We start from the raw sequence: 21,730 nt of genomic DNA on the forward strand, positions 1-21,730 counted from the left end.
CAGTTGTGGGTCACAATATTGATTCATCTGTTCTCGATATTAGTTTATCTGATCTGCATCATGCTCTTTTTTTTGCTGTGCGTGTTAAAGATTAGTGTTGGTTTTTGCAGTTTGCTGTGCTCTGCAGTGATTAATGATGTTTTGCCCGGGAGGTTTGTTATTAAAACACTGGCTTTGAGCTTAATCTGGTATTTGAGCTTTGTACTGAAGCCATTACTGTACTTCAGGTACCACTTTGTGGAGACAATTAGCAATTATAATTCTTCCTCTGAGAGTTTTTTTATGGAGGAAATACAGAATGGCAGCGTTGCTACCTTCTTCTATGATGTTTCCTCCTTCATTACAGTAACTTTTCAGTATCTTGAACATCCTTGGGTAGTTAAGATACTTCTCTTGGTATTTCTTGGGAATGCTGTTTCAGTGTTGTCTAAGGTTAATAAGCAATTTAAGAATATCATCCAGAGATCTGCCCCAAGGCTGGATTACGAGTGGCAGGGTGTGTGGGATAGCATGGGCAAGTACCTAGGCCAGTGGGCACCCCCAGTGTTTTGGAACTTCCCCTGAGCAAGTGCAGAATCCTGAAAAATTAGTAGGGTATTTGGAAAAGTATGCTGTCACCCTGGCAACTCCAGAGAGACACAGATCACTGCAACATGCTGAGGCCTGGCCCATGCCTACCGAGTCCTGTTCAACACTATTCAGTACCCTTAAGGGGAAGAGAAGGTCTTTGGATCTGACAATAGAACAGCAGGCCCTGCGGCCACTCTAATCCCGGCGACAGGCACTGCGCTGAACCAAAGAACCAGCCTGTGCCGGTATCAGTCGCCCCTGTACACAAGAAGAAATCTTGGAAGCGGAAGTTGGCTCGTTTAGTAAGAGAGGAAGAAACTTCTTCTAAAAGGAAGAAGTGTACGAGGCAGACTACCCCAGAGTAGGGCTATCACGAGAACAGGAAGAGGAAAGCCAGCTGCTGTCCGGGGAGGAAGAACTCACAAACAAGGTGGTAACCACCTGATTCCTATCCCTGAGTGAGCTGCGAGATATATGAAAAGATTTCAGCCATTGTCCAGGCAAGCATATAGTCACCTGGCTGCTCTGATGCTGGGATAATGGGGCCAGTAGCCTGGAATTAGAGAGTAAAGAAGCCAAGCAGCTGGGATCCCTTTCTAGGGAAGGGGGCATTGACAAAGCATTTGGAAAAGGGACACAACCCTCAGCCTTTGGAGGTGACTCCTGTCAAGCATGAAGGAAAGGTATCCCTTCAAGGAAGATGTTATATGTCTCCCAGGCAAATGGACCACCTCTCTCCATGAGAGCTATCCAGTACCTGAGGGAATTAGCCATGCTGGAGGTGATTTATGGTGACCTGAACAACGAGCAGTTATCCAAAGATCCAGATGAAGTCAAGTACACACGACCCATGTGGCAGAAGTTTGTACAGAGTGCACCATCATCATATGCCAACTCATTGGCAGTAATGACCTGGAAAGACGGAGAGGGACAAACGGTGGATGAATTGGCTGGTCAACTCCGGCAATACGAAGAAAGTCTCTCTTCCTCCCTCATCTCGGCTGTGGAGAAACTGTCCCGGAAGGTCCAGCAACTCAAAGAAGATAGGTCCTACTCCTCACCTGTACGGACCAGTATCTCGGCTATTAGAGTCAGCGTTCTTTTGCTCAGGAGAGAGGACGTAAAGGCTACACGCCACGGGGCACCCTATGGTTTTACCTGTGTGACCACGGAGAGGACATGAGGAAGTGGGATGGAAAACCTACCTGAGCCCTAGAGGCACGGGTACGTGAGTTGCAAGGAAAAACAATCACAAAAGGGGATTCTTCCAGGAAAATTGCTGCTCCAGTTTCCAGCGGGCAGTTCCCCAGACAGAGTAGAAGGGCCGATCTTACTTCTGATCTTAATGAACAAACTTCTGACTCGTATTTACAAGAAATGAGAAACGAATACTATGACCATGACTAGAGGGGCCCTGCCTCCAGCCAGGTGGAGGAAAGGGGCAACCATGTTTACTGGACTGTGTGGATTCAGTGGCCTGGCACATTGGACCCACAGGAGTATAAGGCTCTAGTAGACACCAGTGCACAGTGTACCCTAATGCCATCAAGCTATAAAGGGGCAGAACCCATCTGTATTTCTGGAGTGATGGGGGGATCCCAACAGCTAACTGTATTGGAAGCCGAAGTGAGCCTAACCAGGAATGAGTGGCAAAAGCACCCCATTGTGACTGGCCCAGAGGCTCCGTGCATCCTTGGCATAGACTACCTCAGGAGAGGGTATTTCAAGGACCCAAAAGGGTACCGGTGGGCTTTTGGTATAGCTGCCTTGGAGACGGAAGAAATTAAACAGCTGTCTACCTTGCCCGGTCTCTTGGAGGACCCTTCTATTGTGGGGTTGCTGAAGGTCGAAGACCAACAGGTGCCAATCACTAACACAATGGTGCGCTGGCGGCAATATCGCACCAACTGAGACTCCCTGATTCCCATCCATAAGCTGATTCATCAACTGGAGAGTCAAGGAGTGATCAGCAAGACTTGCTCACCCTTTAACAGTCCCATATGGCCAGTGTGGAAGTCTAATGGAGAGTGGAGACTAACAGTAGACTATCGTGGCTTGAACGAAGTCACGCTGCCACTGAGTGCTGCCGTACCAGACAGGCTAGAACTTCAATACGAACTGCAGTCAAAGGCAGCCAAGTGATATGCCACAATTGATATTGCTAATGCATTTTTCTCAATCCCTTTGGCAGCAGAGTGCAGGCCACAGTTTGCTTTCACTTGGAGGGGTGTCCAGTACACCTGGAATCGACTGCCCCAGGGGTGGAAACACAGCCATTTGCCATGGACTGATCCAGACTGCACTGGAACAGGGTGAAAGATCACCTGCAATACATTGATGACATCATTGTGTGGGGCAACACAGCAGGAGAAGTTTTTGAAAAAGGGAAGAAAATAGTCCAAATCCTTCTGAAAGCCGGTTTTGCCACAGAACAAAGTAAGGTCAAAGGACCTGCACGGGAGATCCAATTTTTAGGAATAAAATGGCAAGATGGACGTCGTCAAATCCCAATGGATATGATCAACAAACTAACAGCCATGTCTCCATCAACTAGCAAAAAGGAAACACAAGCTTTCTTTAGGTGTTATGGGTTTTTGGAGAATGCGTATTCCAAATTGCAGTCTGATCGTAAACCCTCTTTATCAAGTGAGCCGGAAGAAGAGTGACTTCAAATGGGGCCCTAAGCAACGACAAGCTTTTGAACAAATTAAAGAGGAGATAGTTCATGCAGTAGCCCTGGGGCCAGTCCGGGCAGGACAAGATGTAAAAAATGTGCTCTACACCGCAGCCAGGCAGAATGGCTCTACCTGGAGCCTCTGGCAGAAGGCACCAGGGGAGACTCAAGGTTGACTCCTGGGGTTTTGGAGTTGGGGATACAGAGGATCCGAGGCCCGCTATACTCCAACTGAAAAAGAGATACTGGCAGCATATGAAGGGGTTCGAGCTGCTTCGGAAGTGATCGTCACTGAAGCACAGCTCCTCCTGGCACCCCGACTGCCGGTGCTGGGCTGGATGTTCAAAGAGAGGGTCCCCTGTACACATCATGCAACTGATGCTACATGGAGTAAGTGGGTCACACTGATCACACAACAGGCTCGAATAGGAAACCCCAGTCGCCCAGGGATCCTGGAAGTGATCATGGATTGGCCAGAAGGCAAAGATTTTGGAATATCGCCAGAGGAGGAGATGACGTGTGCTGAGGAGGCCCCAGTGTATAACAAACTACCAGAAAATGAGAAACAATATGCTCTGTTCACTGATGGGTCCTGTTGTATTGTGGGAAAGCACTGGAGGTGGAAAGCTGCTGTATGGAGTCCCATGTGACAAGTCGCAGAAACTGCTGAAGAAGGCGAATCGAGCCAATTTGCAGAAGTAAAGGCCATCCAGCTGGCTTTAGACATTGCTGACTGAGAAAAGTGGCCAGTGCTCTATCTGTATACTGACTCATGGATGGTGGCAAATGCCCTGTGGGGGTTGCAGCAATGGAAGCGGAGCAATTGGCAGCGCAGAGGCAAACCCATCTGGGCTGCCGCATTGTGGCAAGATATTGCTGCCCGGGTGGAGAACCTGGTTGTAAAAGTCTGTCACATAGATGCTCACGTACCCAAGAGTTGGGCTACTGAAGAACATCAAAACAACCAGCAGGTGGATCAGGCTGCTAAGATTGAAGTGGCTCAGGTGGATCTGGACTGGCAACATAAGGGTAAATTACTTATAGCTCCGTGGGCCCATGATACCTCAGGCCATCAAGGAAGAGATGCAACATATAGATGGGCTCGTGATCGAGGGGTGGACTTGACCATGGACACTATTGCGCAGGTTATCCATGAATGTGAAACATGCGCTGCGATCAAGCAAGCCAAGCGGTTAAAGCCTCTCTGGTATGGAGGACGATGGCTAAAATATAAATATGGGGAGGCCTGGCAGATCGATTATATCACACTCCCACAAACCCGCCAAGGCAAGCGCCACGTGCTTACAATGGTGGAGGCAACCACCGGATGGCTGGAAACATATCCCATGCCGCCGCCCAGAACACTATCCTGGGCCTTGAAAAGCAAATCTTATGGTGACATGGCACCTCAGAAAGAATTGAGTCAGACAATGGGACTCATTTCCAAAACAACCTCATAGACACCTGGGCCAAGGAGCACGGCATTGAGTGGGTGTATCACATCCCCTATCATGCACCAGCCTCTGGGAAAATTGAACGATACAATGGACTGTTAAAGACCACACTGAGAGCAATGGGTGGCAGGACATTCAAACATTGGGATACACATTTAGGAAAGGTCACCTGGTTAGTTAACACTAGGGCATCTGCCAATTGAGCTGGCCCTGACCAGTCAAAATTTTATGTGCTGTAGATGGGAATAAAGTCCCTGTAGCACACATAAAAATATACGTTGGGGAAGACAATCTGGGTTATTCCTGCCTCGGGCAAAGGCAAACATGTGTGGGATTGCTTTTGCTCAAGGACCTGGGTGCACTTGGTGGATAATGCAGAAGAATGGGGAAGTCTGATGTGTACCTCAAGGGGATTTGATTTTGGGTAAGAATAGCCAATTATTTGAACTGTATGATGTTAATTGCTATGTAATATTATAAGCCATATCACCCAGATTAATGAAGAATGATGAAACAGAGCAAAGCGCAGTGATGATGGAACCAGAACTGACTTTAACATGAAACAATCCAACACCGCATACCATCTCCATTTTTCCTGCCCTGAAAGGTTACTATGACAGATGGAGCCCAAAGTCATGGACTAAATGAATTCAACAAACATTTTAGAAGGATGGCCCATAGACTAAGGGAATGATATTTGTGTGTATATATATATATATCAAAAGACAGGAAAAGGGGTGGTGATTAATGGGAATGTATTGGAAAGGGGGGGGACCTGGGCATGACGTAGGTGGTATAGAATAAGGGGTGGATACTGTCCTGGTTTTGGCTGGGGTAGAGTTAATTTTCTCCCTAGTAGCTGGTACAGTGCTGTGTTTTGGATTTAGGATGAGAATAATGTTGATAACACACCAACATTTTAGTTGTTGCTAAGCAGTGCTTACACTAGTCAAGGACTTTTCAGCTTCTCATGCTCTACCGACTGAGAAGGCTGGAGGTGCACAAGAAGCTGGGAGGGGGCACAGCCAGGACAGCTGACCCCAACTGGCCCAAGGGATATTCCATACCATGTGACGTCATGCCCAGTATAGAAACTGGGGGAAAGCTGGCCGGGGGACCGCTGCTCGGGGACTGGCTGGGCATCGGTTGGCAGGTGGTGAGCAGTTGCATCGTGCATCACTTGCTTTGTATATTCTTCTTCTTCTTCTTATTTTATTTCATTTCAATTATTAAACTGTTCTTATCTCAATCCACAAGTCTTCTCACTTTTACTCTTCCAATTCCCTCCCCCATCCCACTGCGGGGTGGGGGAGAGTGAGTGAGCAGCTGTGTGGTGTTCAGTTGCTGGCTGAGGTTAAATCACGACAGTGTGCTTAGTGAAGGGTTTGCTTTTGAGTATACGCCTTTTAAAGGTGTCTTCCACTGGTATATTGAGAATGACCTACCTGTTTTTATTGTGAAAGGTAGACTGTTGAACCATTTAAATCCATTTCACTCTGTTTGAGCTGTATGTTTGTTAAAACATCTTTAATGGCTGCTACTTCACAGGGATGTTCTCTGGAAAAGAGCAAAATTCTCTAAGGAAGATGCTGAGGGATAAAGAGTTCAAGGAGGAGGGGAAAAGCTTAGCTGCCTTCTTGTCTTGATCAAAGGATGTGCATACCATATAGTGGAAAGTGGCAAAATGAAAGTGAATGTCTTAATGACATGATCAAAGTTGTTAATAAGGGAACAGCAGCCTATTAATGATATTTTGGAATAACTGAATTGGAAAATTGGAGATGTTTCCAGCCAACGCTTCTATAGACGCAGTGTGTCTTTCCATTTTTCAGCACGTGTCAAGGAGAAGGGTTTCTAGACAGATTACTTGTTTTTACACAGCCTGAAAAAAATAAGATAAAACAATTCTCATTCCATTACCTTCTTGGGCTAAGAAAATGTTTTGGGGTTTGGTTTTTTTTTTGGTGACTTAAATTACTTTTAATATTAAGTATTTGTGTCTTGTCCAAAATGAGGTACCTGTACTTCTGCTAGTAAAATGTCTAAAAATGTTACTTGAGTGAGCTGGCCTGTTGCTGTGTTATTTTTTCCTTAGTACTTCTATCAGCTTTCAGCTTTTAAAATTCTTAGAGTATTGGGAAGCTTCAGCAAAGCTATCCAGAATGTATTGTTGCTAAGCTGGTTAAACAGAAGTTCTGTCATGAAAAACTGTCTTGATTAGTTCAACTCATTAGTTCAAACATTAAAGATTTTCAGTCTCTCACATCACTAATGCACAATTTGTGGCTTAATTATTTGCCAGCAGTGGTTTGGAGTTGAAATCTGGATCTGGAGTAGCTTTGCCTGTTAAATAGAAGGAAACAAGCTCAGTTTAAGACAGTGGGAAACTTGGATGGCGTTTCTTGCTGTATATTTCAGACCCCCAAAAATATGCCTCAAACTTTTGTGAACCAGTGCAATACAAATCTTGGCACTGTTAAGTTATTTAGGACTTCCCTGTGTGTGCTGAAGCTTGTAAGAAATCTTAACATCATTGTCTTAAGGGATTCTGCTTACTTTAAAATTCTAGTAATTTTTCTAAAAAGCACGTGTAATCAACTCTCTGAGATAATCTGAGTGTGCAAGGTAATGTCTGTGATTTACCTTATTTTGGTGGGTTTTGATGGGATGTTTGCATACTCCTTATGTCTTACAATTGGGTTTTTCATCAATCTCACAATAGCTATTTCTAGGAATGAAGATGTGACTATCAGATTTGGAGTTTTTTGTTATTTTTCTCTTGAAGTCAAAATAATAAAGGAGTGTGAAGACTTGCTGGTGATGATATTCAAGAGATGTTTTGTATCAAATGAATAATTTAGCTTTACTTTGTGAAGTTGAATTTTCTATGTATATTTTTAGAGGTGGGGAGAACAACATTACTGGTTTCTATAAATCTGAGAATTAAAATGAATGCAACTCAAGCTCTCTTAGTTGGTTTATTGTCACAAAAGCAACAAAATAGTGCAGAGTTTGAACGGGTAGGTGATTTGAGCTTTAAAATTCATGAGTCCAGGAAAATAGTCTCCCCAGTGCTTAATAAACAGAATTTGAATTTTGGTGTTAGATGGGGGTTGGACTAGGTGATCTTTAAAGGTGCCTTCCAACCCAAACCATTCTGTGATTCTGTGAAAAATTTTTGTTTTCCAGTAGCTGTGAACTAAGTGTTTTGTAATTTTTTCCAAGGCTGTTTTAAATACTTAGAAGATTAGAATACTTGTGCCATTCTGTTTTATTGAAGTTGCTATCAGTAAATTTAAAGTTGTATTAAGTAGCAACTAGAGTAAGTTACTTATTTTCTATTCTAGTCTATAATCTGTTCTACTTATTAACAGGTTTATGGTATAGCCAATTCAGTAGAGAACAGCTATGTTTTAAAGAGCCTATTGTAAATACCTGATAAAAGTTTTAAAACAGATAATGCAATATTTAAATACATGACGAGGGAAGATTTATGTGCTAGTGTCTAGTTATAGGAATGGCTAAATGGATTCCCTGGGTTGTTTTTTAATGGTTTGATATTTTTTTGAGCAAAATTTTTCTGCATGGGCAAGGACTTTAAAACATCTTGGTGCATGAGTTTTTTTTAAATCGGATGGCGTTAGGATTAGTATATCTGTGAATTACATTAATATATATGTGATATCTGTAGGATTAGCTGTGTAGTGTTCAACCCGCTTTTCTGAGAGGATGGTGCTTGAGCAAGGCTTTCTGTTTGTGGCCTTTTGTGACGCTTGCTGTTGTCAGTACTTAGATTTTACTACACATGTAATTATTTCTATGTTTATGGTAGTCAGGACTGCAGTCTTGTATATGACAAAGTAGCAAAAAAACCTGGAAGTCTGTCTCAAGCCTGTGTTTGCAAAATAAATAAAAAAAAAATTTAGGCAAGGGCCAATAGAAAATGTTTGGTGCGGACAGCGATTTACACTACAGAATTCAGATTTCCTGTGTCTGACAGTTGTTAGCTGCAGAGTTATTCTTACACAGAAAATCTTGTCTCTGCCTTGTAATGCTTCTGTAGTGGGTAAGGTCTGGATCCTGTGGATACCAGCTTGGTTCAGTACCTCATTTGCTATCTAGGAGAGGTACTGGAAGACTTCTAAAATTTAGCATAGTATATTGTCATGGATGTAAGCAAAGGATTAGAAGTCACTCTAATTCCCTGACTCTTGAGTGCTTTACGTTTCATTTTTAGGCTTTAATGTAGTTCCTTGCATGGAACTTAGGTTTCTTTGCAATCTTTGGGTTTTTTTAAAAAGTCTGTTAAGCTGCTTTCTAGGAAGGCATAAGGTGCTCTATACTAAATGAAAACCAACATGATTATGTTGTAGTATGTATGGCAGTAGTCTAGGTGTTGAGACTGAGTGTTATTACTTGAGCAGCGCAAGTCACAGGTTAATGATTCCAGATGAAGTTGTGAAGTTAAGGAAATGGACCATGGATAAATGTGGCAATAACCAATCCCTACCAAATGAGGGACTATGCAATTTGTTTAAACTCATTTCCTATTTTTAAGGAGAAGTATCTCCAGGAGGACAGGCTTGCTCTAGCTTCTGAATAGGCTTCTGAACTTGCAGATTAAGAAAACTCTTAAGTGTATGTGGGGGGAAAATAAAGTTGTATTGCTAGCCTTTAAATCAACAGGGTCTGTTTTAATTTCTTAAAAACAAACAAAACCGTAAAAAAACAAATCCTGAAACCCTGACTAACTCTGTATGTGTGAATTAGAATGATACAAGCAAAATATGTCTATGAATGTTCCAAGTGTGTATTGACTTTTTAAGGACACGATGTTTACATGTATGTGGAACCTCTTATTTAAAGATATATTTTATTTTTTACTTATATATATTATTTTATTATATATCTAAATAAAAGATTCTACAGACATGCAAAAATGTATACATATGTCTATACGTATAAACCACGTATTCTGTAGACTATTACGTAAGTGTGAGGCCAAAGAATTAAAGCATCTATATGAACAAACACAACCCTTTAATTTTCCCATCAAGCTAAAAATGTATCAACTAACTAATTTGTTTTCTTTTACCAGAAATGACTACCCCAAACAAGACACCACCTGGTGCTGATCCAAAGCAGTTAGAGAGGACTGGTACTGTTAGAGAAATAGGCTCACAAGCAGTTTGGTCTCTTTCATCCTGTAAGCCAGGTAAAATCACAAGAAATCATGTAAAAAGCTGAATGTACATTTTTCTTCTTAGAATATATAATGTTTTATGTTTCGATAAGACATACATACAGACTGTAGCAGTAAAACTGCTGTAGTGTAAGCTGTGTGGGTAGCCACTAGAAATAATTTTGGCCTAGTCTGATGCAATATGAAAGTTATAACTATATCAGAAATCCTACTATGAGGAGATACCTCATATTAACAAAACAGATCTTTTACTGATTTTGTACTAAATTGTTTTTTTTACTTGCACCAGTGAACAAACTAAACCATGTGAGCAGAAACACACTCAGCACTGTGTAATTGTTTCTATGCTTTGGCATTTTGCCTGGATATCTTTGATTTTTTTTTTTTAACTTAGAAAAAACATGCAGCTGGGCAACCTAAATGTTTTGTCCAAACTTTGTGTGGACTCGGCCATGATAGTGTAGCTCCCTAAAATCCTGCAAGTAAAATGAAACTATCATAAATGGTCCCGAGGTGCAGTTAATGATAGCTTATACCTGCTCAAAATATCTGAAAATCTGTATTCTTTTCATTTGAGGTGGTTGAGTTGCTATTTCAGAAATATCTGTTGGGAATTGATCTGGTATCTTGCTGCAGCCCAGAGTCAACGATACCTTTATGTCACAATATTGTGCTCAGGCTGAATATCTTTGGTCTGATATCTTGGTATCTTACTTGGAAAAAAATACCATACGGTTTAGTCGCTTCAGAGTGAAGATAATTTTTTATTGCAGATTAAACTTCAACTGCTGAATTAAAACCGCAGCTAGTGTGGGCAATCAATAAAAGGATGTGATTAGTAAAAGGACAGATAATGAGGGAACGGAAGGATAACAATTTGGAGTTGTTTCTTTAGATGTGACAGCATTAACTTTCAGGAATACTGTTTTTGATATCTATTGCTTGTTCTAGCTACTAACTTGAAAAAGTAAAAATACCTCAGGAGACTACTTGAAAAGAAAATGTTATATTTGGCTAAAATTTTATAATAAATGAATGGGCTCTGCTAATGATTTTCCTTTAGTTAAGCAGTTAGATTATAGAATAGGTGTAAAAGCCTAACCGTTAAGTATTGTTCTTGCAATTAGTATGAATTACTACTTAACCATTTGAAATTCCAAGACATGTTGAATGGTTTCAAACGCCACAGACTTCAATAGGAGATACGAATGCAAAAACACTCAAGTATTGAGCTTTGATTGACAGATTCCCGTTTCAGTTTTGTGTCACAAAAGCATAGGCACAACTTGGATATCTAGATTTCCTTATGTGTTATAACTTAGGATACATACTTTAGTTTGTAACAGCTGAAGAAAAGTTATGTCTGTGATGTCTGCATCATGGAAATGGGATATTTAAGACTATCACGTTTTCTTTTTCTTAGGATTTGGAGTGGATCAGTTACGGGATGATAATCTTGAAACTTACTGGCAGTCAGATGGATCACAGCCTCATTTGGTGAACATCCAATTTAGGTATTAAAAATTACTCTATATGGATTAGGGTGTTTTGTATAACTTTGTATTGATTACTGTTCACCAAGATAGGAATTTTGGAAGTGCAAGGACTCCTGGGTTAATCCTGTTACCCAACTGGTAAGAAGCCAATTAGATAGCATTTATAAAAATGAAACTTTCAAGTGTTATGGTTACTAAATGTCTGAATAAGCAACAAAGGAATGTTTAATAGTATGTCTTTGTAACAGTTTCACATTTACCTACCTAAGGTAACATTTTTGTCCTGACTTTCTGTCTTTGAGTGTAATTTGAAGGGTAGATGATTGTTTCTAAAGTGGTCCTTGTATGACTTAACAACTGATTGTTTGAGAAACCTTTTCCTATTCTATTCTGTGTAGGATGCTTTCAGTCCTTTTTATTTAACCAAACTCTTAAGGTGAGGTTAAGATGTTTGTCACTTCTTTTTATTTGCTTTCCGGAGAACTCTTTGGTATAGTAATAGAGCCTGTATTTGATAAGCTAAGCATATGCTTCATCACATACAAGTGCTTATTTGGCATCTTGGCCTTTTGTTGTATTTCTTGTTATACCGACGCTTCTGAAGGCAGACAAAGGAGAACAGTGAAAATCGACTCTGTGTGCTCAACTTAATGTGGAAAAACACATAGTTGCTTTAACAGCGGGGTTCTTCTAAATCAGTAGACACACTTGTATTAAGTTTTAGAACATTTAAATCCTTAGTTATTACAAACTAGCAACAAACTCATCCTGAATTTTTTTCTTTACGATGCTTACATAGCTTTTGTTGCTTCTTGCAGAAGAAAAACAACAGTGAAGACATTATGTATTTATGCAGACTACAAATCTGATGAAAGTTACACACCGAGCAAAATCTCTGTCAGAGTAGGAAATAACTTTCATAATCTCCAGGAAATCCGGGTAGGTCAATGATGCTTTGCTTTCTGTCTTAAAATAGTCCTCTCTCATTAGGACATCTGATATAGTAAAATTGTTTTTGGAGTTAAAATATGGCATTGTGCATGGAGGGGGAAAATGGCTGGGTTTATTTAAATGTTTGCTTTTAGTTTTTATCTTGTAAATTTACTAGGCTGGTTTCTGTTTTTATCGGGCTCCATTACCAACATGGTTATAACAGACTTGATATATAGATCCTGTGATGGAATAGAGAGTGGGGTTTTCCAGAACAGGACTGTTTTAGAATTGGTTAAACTTTGATCTCACTTAAAATATCTGCAAACCCTATGCATTGCATACATCAAAAGGGACACTTAGCTTTTAAATACTTGCATTTTTAGTCTTAACTTGAATTCATGCCTTTTTTTTTCTTCTTTCATGAATGGGTTGCTCAGCTATTGAGTTTCACTAGGAATCAGAATTTAAAACTACAGGTTTTAGTTATGGCTGTGTATGGTGCACAAATATGTTTGGAGTCTGGGTTTCATTTTTGGGAGGCTGCATGTACTCTTACTAACTGGTAGCATCTGATTTCAAAGCTCACTTTGAGACTCTGGCAAAAAGAAATTGGGACACAAGGCCTGATCATCGGTTATGCGAAGGTTTCTTTGTATTGTACTGGTTAGAGAATCTTCATATAAGCGAGAATCTGTTACATGTTTGCTAATAGCTGACTCTAGCCACTACTGATGGTGATAGCTAGGGGAATTGCAACACTAACTTTTCCAAAATCATATACAAAGGAAGCAAGATACCATTTTAACTTGGAAGCCTAATGTAAATTACAATCAGATGTGTTCATAAATGATGTTTTACTTTTGAGTATAGTTTCTAATCTTTTACAATACTTTTTTTATACTGGACACTCACTGAGATGTAGAACTTTTGGAAGGGAGGCAGTATTTTTGTTTTTAATGATATGATACAAAATCCAATTTCCATTTCTGTAGATATGACATTTGATGCCTAAGATTTTGAATAGGACATAGATTTGTAGTGTTTTGTTATTGTTTTTATTTACAAAAGTGTAATAGTCAAACCCAGTATTTCTTTCGTGGTGACACTTCTAGCCACAAAAAGTTTCTTTGAAACAACTGAGATTAGATTTGAGTTGCTTTAACTGCTGAGTTTTGGTAAATAGTGAAAGCAGATTTAAAATAATCCATGATCTTTGTAGAAGTCCACTTTGTAAACTACTCAGGTAACTCATGAGCAGGTATCTTTGCTAAGTTTGAGTTACAGTAGCCTCATGTTTCAGATTCCTCTTTGGAGCTCAGCAGCTACTGGCTGATATATTGGGAAGGTTTAACTTACCTCCCTTATATAGCAGGTATTACAATAACAGAAGGATCGGAATGACGAGAAAAGGGAGATGCTAAATAGTGGTTTGAATTTTTGCTTTTGGGATTTTTATTGTTTTCACTTTGTTTTTCAGTGTTTGAAGTCCCAACAAGAGCAACTTTTAAGTAGAAGGTTGTAGATGCAGTGGGAACAGAAAGTGTAGTAAACGTGTATGCCTCTATTATGTTGGCACTATGTATCTATCTACATCCTTTCAATGATTTGTGATGTTCTCTCAAGTTTTGACCTATACTTTTATCCTAAATCTTAAATGGAAGGGTCTTGACTCCTTTTTTTTTTTTTTTTTTTTTTAATTTAAATAGTCTTTTGAAAGAAGTGAATCATCACATTACTTTGACTTTCATCAGCTGCAAATTCTGTCTTTTAATCTTCTTAATTGCATTGTAGCAATTTGGGCGTTGCACGTTGTATAACAGTAACAGCAGCTGGATCTTTTCCTTGTGTTAAGCTATGGGTCTGTTTTCTGAGTGTCCACTAGATGTCATTGTTGTCCTTAATTATCAGTTTGATTTTTGTGCTTGTAGTCTACTCTTCCAATAACTGAATGATTATCCTGCTGTTATAATGTTTAATACAGCGTTATACATATAACTGCAATAACTTAAGTTTCTTATACAGTAGTAAACTTCCACTTTTGAGGGTATATGTGTTATTAAAGATCTATAGAAACAATAAAATGTATAAGCATATTAGTCTTCTGCAGTTTCTCAGGCAATATTTCTTCAGCTTTTTTCTTGCTAAACACAGGATTCTATACATCATGTATTTAGTTTAAAAAGGCACTTCTAAATTAAACAATTAACTAGTATCTTTTATAGTATATTAATGACTGTAATATGTTGCAGTAATTCATATGCATACCACATGCTCATATGCTCTTTTACTTTAAAACTGAGATGAAAATATGGTCAAGCTGCTTACTAATGAGATACAATACTTTGATGCTGTAAAATACTAGTGACTAACTTTGTCGCCACTGTAATGTTAAATATTCCCATCAATTTTCATATTTCCTAAACTGCTTGATACTCAGAATGTGTTCCTTAAATTTTCCTTCAGTCCTGAAACTTTCGCTTTTCTTCAGCTTCTCTGACACATAGGCGGGTTATTAAAGCAGTGTGAACTGTTATGAGCTCTTTAGAGAAATCTGCTTAATTATACAATGATTCCATTGGCTTCAGGACTGATTGACTGGGTGGAAAATCCAGCTAAATCATTTTATATTTTTCCATGGATGCTTGCCCAGCTCATAGTGTCTAATGAAAGTACTATGATGCCTCCATGTGTTTTCTTCCTAATGCCCTAATTTTCAAAACAATGCAATGTGCTGTTAGGCTAGGTTTTATCACTAATATAAGATTAGCTTTAGTTTGTGGTCTAGTATGTAGGCATGTCCTTTTTGGAACCTAAGATGAAATTATTTTCCGAATAAAAGTTGTTTGTTTGTTTTTTTTTTTTCCCCCTCTCTGAGAAACAAGTTGTTTGTACCCCATCCTATGGGTGAGAACAGCCGTCATAATCTGGCAGTATTATTCCCTTGCTCAGCTGGAGGAACTACAGTTAAGATGTGTGCCGTAAGCTGCCTCCTCTGCTTTAAGTGCCTTTTTTATCACAGCTGTCAAACTTGGAGAGCAAATATTTTCTCATTTCCAATCTCTGAGTTCTCCCACATAATGGTGCAAACAGTCTGGATGGACAAGATAGTCTATAGAGGCATTTTTGGAACAGCATCCAGACTCTTCAGTATGTGATTTAAGTTGTTATACTTTCTCACGATATGAAAATAACCCACCGCAAAGGATGCGAGTGAAAAGTTGGCTGCAAGAGATTTCTGGTCTCTTCAAATAATGCTCACCTGCTTGTTGCCTTTGTAGCTCTTCAAGACATTTAGGTCATCAGCAGTTCATCTTGCCATAAAAAGATTAAGTGTTATGATGCTCAGTATGGGTAGGATTTCAGGTTACATTTGCCTAGCAGTTTCAATGGCTTCTGCTGTCAGCCTATAATGTGGGGACTTTACACAGCAAAGCAAGACACCTATAAACTCTTGTATTAGCCAGTTCTACATCTTTGGATATAAAAGACACTCTGGGAAGGTGTGGGTCAGACTTTCTGAATAGTTACTCACTTCTCACATTAGTTCACATCTGAGAAGCCACTGGTGTTTAATCCCAAAGTTAAAGTTGCTTTAAGAGGCAGAACCCCTCCTGAAAGAGACAGTCTTCTATTCTGCTGTGCCCTGTGGAGGACTCAACAACAGAATGTGGCGTACATGCCATGGCTGTAACGAGGTAAGATGCAGCTAGACAGGTATAATTTGCTTCCTGTTCCAGTAGGAGTTAGTTCTTCCAGCACACTTTTTGGACTTTCCCATGATTTTTGATTTGGAGTAGGACATGTTTTTCAGTTCATTGTTTGTGTAGTTCAGAGAAACTGGCAAGCTTTGTGATAGGACCAAACCATTGCTGGTGTATGGCATTGCTATGTGTACTTTGCTTTTCAAATTGCTTAAGGGTAGTAATAATCTGCATGGCAGATAAGGTGTATTAATGTTCAGGCCTAAAAGGGAACGATCAGAAATACCCCATTGTAGGAGGGGACATGAAGCCGCTGGCTGTGAATGTGCTCCCTTTATGCAGTAGGGCAAATCTGCAGATAGCATCATGGCTTTGCGTAACCTGGGTAAGCAAGGTGTTTGCTCGTTGCTTCTTTCGGAAGCCATTCAGTCTGAAGCAGTGCTGCTAGAACAGGGTAACTTCCCTGGTTAACAACCTTTATAGGTATGCAATGGTCTATCACTGGGCAGTGATGGATAGCCCTTATGTAGGAAAAAGACACTTTGTTACTGGAGGTCCTATGTAGCAGCCTTTGCATCAAAGAATGATATTAAGTATTAAACATTGCTTTGGAAGAGACCTGCTTTAACTCAGTTGCTGTACGCTTTCCACCTGGAACAAAAGCCTACTTAACCTTTTCAACAGGACTCAGTTCTGAAGATGACTTTGAAGCCTCAGGTGAAAGCCCTGTTACCTTAATACGTCTTTGCTGGCAACAGTGCGAGTCCTTTGTTTCAACTTTTTGTTGTCTTTTGTTGAATTGCGGTCTATTTTGTTTTCAGTTTGTTTTCTAGCCCTTTTGGTCTTGGTGTTTTGTAAGCAGGTGCTCCAGAGCTGTCGCGCACAGCAGTCTCCCTGGTGGCATGGTATTGTGACCAAGCACCACGGACAGGGCCACTTCTTTAGTGATCTGAGATTCTGCACTAGAGTAGGGAATTATCAACCAGAGGAATGCCCAAACTGGGGAGCTTCTTCGAGAGGTGGTTAAGGAAGTCTGACCCTGTTGTAATCTCTTTACTCCTACAGTGTTCAGTGATTGTAGCGAAGAGGCTGGACTTTTCTAGACGTTTTCTGAAATTCAACAGCTAGCAATCTCAACCTGTTTTCTGTATGTGGAGTAAACTTAGATACTGAGGAACAAGGAGATGCTAACTTGTCATAGGGCTGTGGCAAGCTAATGAATCAAGAAAATGTACTGCTTCTGAGTCTCTGATCAAACATCTCTAAGGTGCATTTTAAAATACTTTCTCTGAAGACAGAGTACTGAGTTCTTACTGCTCTATTTAGATTCTTGACTAGGCTTCAAGTACTTTGGTTAGAAACCATTCCTCTGTGTTCTTTCTTCCATATAAGAAAAGGTGCATTTCTAATTTCTAATTATTCCTTGGGTTCAGAATGTCAATTAAAAATACTCAGTCTGCTTTCTGCAAACTACACTTGATGCTGAGAAAAGACTGTGAATAAACTTTAGTTTTATAGAATTTCAAACTGTAGGCTTTCTTGTCTGTCTCTAGGATGCTCTGCAGATGAGGTCATCACATCGGCTTGTTCAGTTTGATTGTTATCTTGCTGTTATGCTAGTTGGGTATGGATTTAGTTCATCAGGATGCAGACAGTACCTGTTCCTTACATCTAAAATTTACTAGTACTGGAAATCTGCAAAGCAGGGGAGTAGAATGATCCACTGGTATTGGTTAGTTATTAAGCCTTGTGGTTGATGTCAAGGGTAGGAGTCAAGTTTAGGAAGCAGCGTTATTTTCATTTGGTGCAGTTGGTACTCCGTATTTCCACATTCCAGCAGAGAGGATATTTTGTGAGTCACCAACTGGGATGTTCACACGAACCCCTCTTTACAAAAGAAAGGCTAACATCACTGTTCCCTGCCAATGTCATCATCACTGTAGATGATATGACCTGCTTATCGTTCCTATGCTTATGGAAATCAACTAATATAGGCTTCAAACTGTGGAAATTATGAACAGGATTGCAGTTTTCCTGCTTTTTATGCCCTGGAACGGTAATACATTGGAACAGAGCTTACTACGCAATCATGAGAAATGCAGTTATTGAAATAGCCTTTTGTGCATCTGAAGTATGTGTGTACAAATAGCGAGATCCACATTAGATCTAGAAGAATTCTGAAGAATGGAAGATTATTTTGGTCCACACATCATAAAATTGTTAAGCATTTTTATCTTACCTTGCTCTGAAGTGGTATTTTAAGAGAAATAAACATCTCTTCTGTGGGATCTTAGAGAGAAAAAAGAGGAAAACTAAACATTGTTTTTATGCTGTGGCATGTGTTGCATGTAGAAAGATTTTTTCTTGTTTTGTATCCCAGCATTCAAAAATGAATCTATGAAGGAACCTTTTCTTGCCACAGAGGGACTCAATTAGGCAAGGGTACATTAAAGAGGCCCTGTATTTTCAATACTGTCAGTCTGACTTTACCTTCTGAAGCAGAGGAAAGCCATGTGAAAGAAAGTGGCAACAGCTCTGTGGAAAGCAGGAACTTGATGAAGTACAGAGCTTTCCTCGAGGGAACTCAAGCATATAGAGGCTAGGAACTGATCGAAGCACAAAATTTTACATATACGTGAAAGCCTCGCCTGGAATTATAACCTTTTTATGATTATTCGATCTAAGTTCCACCATGGAAAAGGAATTAGAAAACGTGTATGGCTTTTCATGTAAAAGTGAAAGAGCTTCTCTCTCCACTGCCCATGAGAAAAGGCAAGGTAACTTACTAATCAATTTGACATTAATCATTTATGTTATGCTGTGTAATACCTGTTTTGTAGCAAGTGTTTTGTTACATAGTTTCATCTCTTTTCAGTGCATGAAGTTCTAGTAGGAGGATTTGAAGGGATTTCTTAAAAAGCTTGTTTGTTATATATTTTACGTCTGTAAAAATCTTTCTGGTATGGATGGCTTAAATCTTCAGATTAAAAAAAATAAAATGTTATCAACGCAGGGAAACTGTCCTCCAATATGGTGGGGGGAATTTTTTATAGGCTTTGATGCAAGCCTCCACTAGTGTATTCTAATTACAATACTATAAACAAATTGCAGCCCTTTCTCTGGCGGGCAGGAGCAGGTTGCAGATAGTGTTCTGTGTGTGAGAGGGAGAGCACCAAATACTTGGACTTTAATATATTAGTATTTTTTTTAAAAAGTAGGGCTAGAATTGTGGCCTTATAGCAAGTATAGAGTAGTATAGGAAACCAACTGCAAATTTAGATAAGCATATTCTCCAACACTCTTTTGAAGTATGTAGGATGATAATACTGTTGTAGAATGGTAGTAGTATAGGTCATTTTGTAGGAAGGTTGAGAGATTTGTAGTCTTGTGCAGATTATCTATGCTATTGAACCAATATCCCAAGTCAAAGTCCACATCTGGTTGTGTCCAGTTTATACCTGACTGAAACTTGTAATTGCAATGTTCATTGGTACCACATTGTGAATGCTTGACACTTTTGTTCAAATGAATTAGTTCTGTTTAGAGTCCTGTTTAGAATTGCCTGGTTTGTACTGGTATAATTTACATCTACCTAAAAAACCACCACAAAACCAAGGTAAGGCACCATACACACTTGTGTATAAAGTTCCTTCTTCAGTTAAGCCAAAATAAAGCACTCCCCCTTCCAGTCTTTAAAACCTATTGTTCCCATTTGTTCATTAATTTCTTATACTGACTCAACTTTTCTTGGTAATGTTTTTCAGAAGAGCTATTTGTTTTCAGTGGTGCTTTAATATTGATTAAATAGCTATTAGATTTAATATACTGTGTATAATTCTTTGTTGTTCACCAAGTTTATTGCTTTATGGAATCCATATTTCCTTACAGATTATCTCTGTGATTGTCCCCTGTACTACAGACTTCCCACATGGTTTCAGTAGGCTTTTCAATTTTTTGTAGTATCTGTATAATACCCAAAGTGGTAGAATACAGCCATGAAAGATTGCTGGTTTTCCATGGTAGTTTCTTACCTTCTTTATATCGCTGAAGGATTTGTTCAGGGAATACTTGAATAATGAAGAGCAGTGTACTAAGAGACTAGCCCCTTTACCATTCCTAATTAGTAAAAATGAAGAATCTCTTCTTTGAAAGAAGATTTTTATATGAAGGGTGAAGGGAGTGCATGTATGTGTTAATAAAAGTTCTGTGAGGCCAGGGTCTGTCATTTTTCCTCTTCGCACATTTTGTCAGCGGCATGGCCATGCTGCTGACCTACAAAAATTCTAGCTGAAGCTGTGGAACAGTCCTTTTTTTTTTTTTTTTCTCTACCAACTTCTGCAGCTGATTTCTACCCCCCACCCCCTCCACCCCTGTGCTTTTGTGAAAGCATTTTATGTAGCCTTTAACCCTTAGTGCTACATATAGCATCTCTTTGTTTCTTTCAAACCACGGCTTTTTTCTTTTTAATGCCTGGATAGAGCAGAGATGCTGATCTGTCTCTCTTTGATAGCATTACCAAATTTTTGGAGCTCCTAGAGAGATCAATCAAATGTCTGTGTTCTTTAGCTCCTAGGAATTGGTCCAAATATGTATATTTAGGTACAATAGATCACACATATTTAGAACAGTAGCCCCCCCTGCCCTTCGCTCCCTGAAATTCAAGCTGTAATCAAACTTGTCTGCTATCAGGCTGAGGGAAGAAAAGCATGTTTTTCTTTTACATGCCCAAAATGTAGTGAAAATCCCTGTGGACAGTCGTGTTTACAAGGGTAACTGTCTGCATTCAATTGTGGGTTATAAAAGTGCTTGCTTGAGTAAATACACTGAGCTATCAGACAGAACAACCGATAGTTCGTTGGACTAATTGACCTTGTCAGTAGAATAGAAACACTTGCAAATAGAATTCCCATTGCCAGCAAAGTTGCAACTGAAAACCCCTGAAGAAACTGTGTATATCATCTAACTATCTTGGAATGCAATGATTCAAGCAGCAGACATGTGTGGTGGGGGGGTAGGAGGGGGGAATCATTAACTAAGGAAGTTTTATATACCAGCATTTTTCAGTGATCTTTTTTCATAGCATAGAATCATAGAATCATTTAGGTTAGAAAAGACCTTTAAGATCATCAAGTCCAACCTTTAACTTAGCACTGCCAAGTCTACCACTAAACCATGTCCCTAAGTGCCATGTCTACATGTCTTTTTAATACCTCCAGGGATGGTGGCTCAACCACTTCCCTGGGCAGCCTGTTCCAATGCTTGACAACCCTTTCGGTGAAGAAATTTTTCCTAATATCCAATCTAAACCTCCCCTGGCGCAACTTGAGGCCATTTCCTCGCATCCTATCGCTAGTTACTTGGGAGAAGAGACCAACACCCACCTCGCTACAACCTCCTTTCAGGTAGTTGCAGAGAGCAATAAGGTCTTCCCTGAGCCTCCTTTTCTCCAGGCTAAACAACCCCAGTTCCCTCAGCTGCTCCTCATAAGGCTTGTGCTCTAGACCCTTCACCAGCTTCGTTGCTCTTTGGATGTGCTCCAGCACCTCAAAGTCCTTCTTGTAGTGAGGGGCCCAAAACTGAACACAGTATTCGAGGTGTGGCCTCACCAGTGCCGAGTACAGGGGCACGATCACTTCCCTACTCCTGCTGGCCACACTATTTCTGATACAGGCCAGGATGCCATTGGCCTCCTTGGCCGC

General features: G+C 39.9%; 1 protein-coding gene across 2 annotated transcripts in view; it reads left to right on the forward strand.

The window, feature by feature from the left end:
• Window positions 1-21,730, forward strand: part of ANAPC10 (anaphase promoting complex subunit 10) — a 46,192-nt gene that overhangs the window by 3,548 nt on the left and 20,914 nt on the right. For both annotated transcript variants that reach the window (XR_012995223.1, XM_076337129.1), the window contains exons 2-4: window positions 9,797-9,913; window positions 11,325-11,415; window positions 12,216-12,336. Coding sequence is in view for 1 of the 2 variants with exons in the window: in XM_076337129.1 (XP_076193244.1) it covers window positions 9,799-9,913; window positions 11,325-11,415; window positions 12,216-12,336 (327 nt within the window). In the remaining variant the exon portion in view is untranslated. The remainder of the gene's footprint in view (window positions 1-9,796; window positions 9,914-11,324; window positions 11,416-12,215; window positions 12,337-21,730) is intronic.

Source organism: Aptenodytes patagonicus, chromosome 4, assembly GCF_965638725.1.
Source record: "Aptenodytes patagonicus chromosome 4, bAptPat1.pri.cur, whole genome shotgun sequence".
NCBI classification, from domain to species: Eukaryota; Metazoa; Chordata; class Aves; order Sphenisciformes; family Spheniscidae; genus Aptenodytes; species Aptenodytes patagonicus.